The sequence below is a fragment of the Chrysochloris asiatica genome, unplaced genomic scaffold, assembly GCF_000296735.1.
Source record: "Chrysochloris asiatica unplaced genomic scaffold, ChrAsi1.0 scaffold00442, whole genome shotgun sequence".
NCBI classification, from domain to species: Eukaryota; Metazoa; Chordata; class Mammalia; order Afrosoricida; family Chrysochloridae; genus Chrysochloris; species Chrysochloris asiatica.
Window position 1 is genome coordinate 473497 of NW_006408960.1, and position 6138 is coordinate 479634.

At 43.7% G+C, this 6138-nt stretch overlaps 1 protein-coding gene across 1 annotated transcript in view; it reads right to left on the reverse strand.

The window, feature by feature from the left end:
* Window positions 1-6138, reverse strand: part of EPS15L1 (epidermal growth factor receptor pathway substrate 15-like 1) — an 84302-nt gene that overhangs the window by 49826 nt on the left and 28338 nt on the right. The window contains exon 13 of the mRNA XM_006877109.1: window positions 1322-1483. Coding sequence (XP_006877171.1) covers window positions 1322-1483 — 162 coding nt within the window. The remainder of the gene's footprint in view (window positions 1-1321; window positions 1484-6138) is intronic.

Sequence of the window (6138 nt, forward strand, 5' to 3'; positions counted from 1 at the left end):
CCCTATACAGGGTTGCTATGGGTCGGAATCGACTCGATGCCACTTAACAACAACAATCCGAGAGTACTGGTGTGATGCTGTAGGATAAGCACTCAACCTCAAAGTCAGTTTGAACTGCAAAGCTGGCCATTCAAACTCACCAGTCACTCCTTGGAAATCCTGTACAGGCCACAACCATAGAATCCAGTGTACTAATGGTCATGAAACTAGTGCAGGACTGAGCAGTGTTTCACTCTGCTGTGCATGGGTTGTTGTTCATGAGTTGTTGCTGACTTGATCTTGGCTAACAACAAAATAGCCAGGAGGTAAGTGTGTACATGCGTATGTATTCAGACATATAATAAACCCCAGAGGAGCACAGTTACATAATTACACATAATTACACAATTACACAATTCATAACATTGGTTTTCTGGTAGCCTCGTGGGACAACTCAGTTAATTGGCATAATATAGTTCAAAAAGTGTTCTACATCCCAAAATGATGAGTAGCCTGGAGTCTTAAAAGATTTCAAGCGGTATTTAAGATACAACTCTTGGTCTCTATTTATCTGGAGCAAAAGAGAAGAAGGAAACTCAAGACTCTGAGAAGAAAGCAGTCTACAGCATAAATAATTACCCTGAATCCAGAAAGACCGGACGGTGCCTGGTTACCACTGATCAGGGCGGGAAGAGATGGATCCTGACAGAGCAGGAGAAAAATGTGGACGAGAATTCAGATTCTTAAATGCAGACTTCTTGGACCCATTGAGACTAGAGAACTCCTGCCGATATTCTTTAAATGTTAAACTGAAAGTATGCCTTGATTAAGTAACAGATTGGCTCATAAAATAAAGCTCATCAGAAATGAGTGCTTTTAAAGCATCATCTATAGAAGAACAACAAGGAGCTCTGGCGGAGCTGTAGGGTAAGCACAGGACTGTTAACCACAAAGTCAGCAGTTCGAATCCACCAGCCAACTTCTCAAGAAAAAAAATGAGGCTTTCTGCTCCTGTAAAAATGGACAGCCTTGGAAACCCTACGTAGGGTCACTGTGCGTCAACTCAACGGCAGTGGGTTTGGTTGTTTTAGTGAGGAGACCCAGTGGTCTAAAATTACTCTAAACCAAAGATGAGAAGATGGGGAGCAGGGAAACTAGGGTACTGGAAATGGTACAAGCAGAACAGAATGAAGGAGAATGGTAACCCATGAAAAACAAACCCAGTTATCACTGAATAATCTGTGTAGAAACGGTTCAGTGGGAACCAAACTTGCTGTGTAAAACATAATTAAAAACTTGGAGAATCAATCCATGAGAACGACTGTCTCAGGACACTACTCACCATCTGCGTCTCGTCCTGACACTTCTGCCGCACGTCACTCAGCATGTCTCGGAGCTTGGCCTTCTGCTGGTCCATCTCGTCCAGGCGGTCCTGAGCGTCCTGCTTCTGTGCCTCCAGTTCTTGCAGACTGCTCGTCTCCCGGTCCAGATCATTCTGCAATTCCTAGTGAGGAGTGGTGGGGGTTTCCGTAAGACTGCCTAAAAGGGGGCCCGTCTGGAATCGTGCCTCCAGGCACTACTCCACAGACCTGTCCTCCCCCATCGGCCTGGGTAGGCCCTCCATACACACAGCCACCGTGAGTGCTTTCCCTCATTCACCAGCTCCTGCAGCAAACACCGAGGATGCGTGCCTGCTGTGAGAAGACCAGCTCTTTTGGGTCCACCCAGAGCAGCCAAGACCCCCATGGAGGTATGTGTAGGGCCAGCCAGGTGACAGGCTAGAGGAGAAGAGGCCGCAGATGAAATGGTATTGGTAGAGGTGGAACTGGGTGTTGTGCTCACACCAAGCACATGTCTGAGGAAGGAAGGAGAAGGGGCCACAGCAGGGACAGTGTGTCGAGTGTAGGGTTGATGGCCCTCAACTCCTCAACACCCCTCCCTCCCCTGCACCCCATGAGGCTATATCCACCAAAGCCAGTGCAGGTGGCCCTCAACCTGGAGACTCCACTGTCCTGAAAGTACCCGCAGACCCATGTAACAAGAAACTGATGACAACCCAAGTCTCCTCAGGTGGGGCTACAGCCTGGAGAGTCCCAAACCTGCCACACCATGGGACAACCACATGACTCAAATGAGCAATGTCACACATGGACCAGGGTTTGGAGAAAAGGAGAGGTCGTGTTAAGGCCCCTCCTTCTATGTGTCCCTCCCACCCCACATACACTCACAGGGACCAGCACACCACCTACTGTGACTCCAGACCAAGTGGGTGTGCTGGAGACAGCAGGCAGGTTCTGGGAAAGCTCTTTGGAGCCACACATGAAGGGTGACTTGAGGCCAACAGAGCAGATAGGCCTGCAGGAGGTCTTGGGGTACAAGAAAGAGGGGATGGATTTGAGGGGAAGCATGGGGTCTTGGTGTGGTGCTGTAGGATCAGCACTGGACTGCGAACCACAGGTTGGCAGCTCAAACCCAACAGATGCTCCTCGGAAACTCTACACAGGATCGCTCTGAGTTGGAACCCATTGGCCAACACTTAACAACAAACAACAATAAAAAGAGAATTATGGCCTTGGTGACAGAAACAATACTGGAGATCACATGATAGAAATTTGCCATGACGTACTAATTGCAAGCATCTTTTAAAAACAACATAAAAGTCACCTATACACATGAACCTCACCAGACGGAATACACAGGAATCACATTAACTACACTGGTAGGAAAAGACAGGGAGAAATTTGATATCATTAAAACGCAGCCAGGGACAGGCTATGGAGCAGACCATTAATTCCTCAATAGCCAGTTTAACCTGAAGCTGAAGAAAATTAAAACAAGTCCACGAGAGCCAAAATATGACCATGAATATATCCTACCTGAATTTAGAGACCATCTCAAGAACAGATTTGATACAATAGACACTAATAGCCAAAAACCAGAAAAGTTGTGGGATGACATGAAGAACTTCATACAGGAAGAAAGCAAAAAGTCATTAAGAAGATAAGAAAGAAAAACCAAATAGATGTCAGAAGACTCTGAAACTTGATCTCCAGCGTAGAAATGCTAAAGCAACTAGAAGAAATGAAGAGGTAAAAGAGCTGAGCAGAAAATGTCAATGGGCAGCTCGAGAAGACAAAGTCGGTAACAAAGACCTAGATTTAGAAAACCAAAAGGGACACACGCTCAATGTTTCTAAAGTTGAAAGAACTGAAGAAAAATTTCAAGTCTTGCCTTGATTCCTGGTGTGGCACTATAGGATAAACACTGGACTACTAACCACAAGGTCAGCAGTTCAAACCCATCAGCCACTCCTTGGAAACTCTGTACAGGGTCACGTAAGTCAGAATTGATTTGATGGCACTAAACAACAAGAAGTGACAAAATACTGAATGATGCAGAAAGCATCAAAAGAAGATGGAAGGAATATGCAGAGTCACGGTACTAAAAAAATAAATAAATAAAAAAGGTGTTCAACCATTTGAAGAGGTAGCATACAATCAAGAACTGATGGTACTGAAGGAAGAAATCCAAACTGCACTGAAGGCACTGGTGAGAAACAAGGCTCCAGGAACTGACAGAATACAAACTGAACTCATTCAACAAACTGATGCAGCACTGGAGGCGTTCACTCATCTCTGCCATGAAATTTGGAAGATAGCCTACCTGGCCAATCTAATGGAACAGATGCACATCTGTGCCTATTTCAAATAGGGGTGACCCAATGGACTGTTGAAATCATAAAACAATACGATTAATATCACATGCAAGTAAAATTTTGGTCAAGATGATTCAAATATACCTACAACAGTGTATCAAAAGAGAACTGCCAGAAATTCAAACTGGATTCAGAAGAGGACACGTTGTTGTTAGGTGCCATCGAGTCATACCGACTCATAGTGATCTTATGCAAACAGAACAAAACACTGCCCAATCCTGGACCAACCTCACTATTGTTTCCATGCTTGAGTCCATCGATGATGCCACTTGGCCAATCCATCTCGTTGGGGGTCTTCCTCGTTTTCTTTGACCCTCCACCTTGCCAAACATGATATCCTTCTCCAGCGACTGGTCCCTCCTGACAATATGTTCAAAATAATGTGAGACAAAGTTTGGCCATCCTGGCCTCCAAGGAGCACTCTGGCTGCACTTCTTCCAACACAGATCTATTGGTTCTTTTGGCAGCCCATGGCACTTGCAATATTCTCCTCCAACACCATAACTCAAAAGCATCAATTCTTCTATGGTCTTCCTTATTCACTGTTCAGCTTTCACATGAATATGAGGTTATTGAAAATACCATGGCTTGGGTCAGGCGCACCTTAATCCTCAAGCTGACATCTTTGCTCTTCAGCACTTTAAAAATGTCTTGCGCAGCAGATTTGCCTAATGCAATATGTAGTTTGATTTCCTGACTGCTGCTTCCTTAAGTGTTACAGTTGATCCAAGAAGAATGAAGTCCTTGACAACATCAATCTTTTCTCCGTTGGTAAGAATGTTGTTTATTGGTCCAGTGGTGAGGATTTCTGTTTTCGTTACATTAAGATGCAATCCATACCGAAGGCTGTGCTCTTTGATCTTCATCAGTAAATGTTTTAAGTCCTCTTCACTTTCCGCAAGCAAGGTTGTATCATCTGCATATCGCAGGTTGTTAATGAGTCTTCCTCCAATCCTGATGCCATGTTTTTCTTCATAGAACCCAGCTTCTCAGATTATTTGCTCAGCATACAGGTTGAATAAGTATGGTGAAAGAATACAACCTTGTCACACACCTTTCTTAATTTTAAACCATTCAGTATTCCCATGTTCTGTTCGAACAACTGCTTCTTGGTCCAGATACAGATTCGTCATGAGCACAATTAAGTGTTACGGAATACTCATACTTCACAAATGTTGTCCATAGCTTGTCATGATCCACACAGTCGAAAGCCTTTGTGTAGTCAATAAAGCACAGGTAAACATCTTTCTGATAGTCTCTGCTTTCAGCCAAGATCCATCAGATATCAGCAATGATATCCCTCATTCCACAGTCTCTTCTGAATCCAGCTTGAACCTCTGGAAGTTTTCTGTCAATGTATGCTTGCAGCTGTTTCTGTATTATCTTTAGTAAAACTTTACTCACATGGGATATCAAAGAGATTGTCCGATTTCCGCATTCTGTTGGGTCACCTCTCTTTGGAATGGGCACAAATATGGATCTCTTCCAATCAGTCAGCCAGATAGTTGTCATTCAAATTTCTTAGCAGAGATGAGTGAGTGCCTCCTGTGCCACCTCACTTTCTTGAAAGATTTCCATTTTTATTCCATCAATTCCTGGTCCCTTGTTCTTTGCCAATTCCCTCAATGCACCTTGGACTTCTTTCTTCAGTTATCACTGGCTCTTGATCATACGCTAATTCTTGAAATGGTTGAACATTAACCATTTCTTTTTGGTACAGTGTTCCACCTTCTCTTGATGCATTCTTCATCATTCAATAATTTCGCAGAGACTCTTTCAATAACGAGAGTCGAGGCTTGAATTTTTTCTTCAGTTTCCCCAGCTTGAGAAATGCTGAATGTGTTATTCCTTTTCAGTTTTCTGTCTTCAGGTCTTTGCACATTTTGTTGTAATATTTGGCTTTATCTTCTCGAGCTGATCTTTGAAACTTTGTGTTCAGCTCTTGAGACCTCCTCATTTCTTACATTTGCTTTAGCATCTCTGTGCTGGAGAGCAAGTTTCAGTGTCTTGTCTGATATCCATTTTGACCTTTTTCTTCTTTCTTTTCTTCTTAATGACTTTGTGCTTTCTTCATGTATAATGTTCTTGATGTCATCCCACAACTCTTCTGGTCTTCGGTCTTTAGTGTTCAATGTACCGAATCTGTTCTTCAGATGATTTTTTTTCTTTTTTCTTAAATGTTTTATTGTGAATTATGTGAGTTTACATGGGAGAACATTAGTTTTACATTCATTCTATCGTATATCGTCTTACTGCCATGGTTACAATCCCTTCCATGCCATCCTTCCCCCGTACCCCCCAGGTCTCCAGCACACAGTTGCTCTCCCTCTCTGGATCTAAAGTCTCCAGCTGCTCCATCACTCCACGTCATCATCTCTGGCTCCATTTCAGGCATCACTACTTCTCTGGGTAGGGTCCTGCTCTCTGCTCTTCTCCCTTGATGG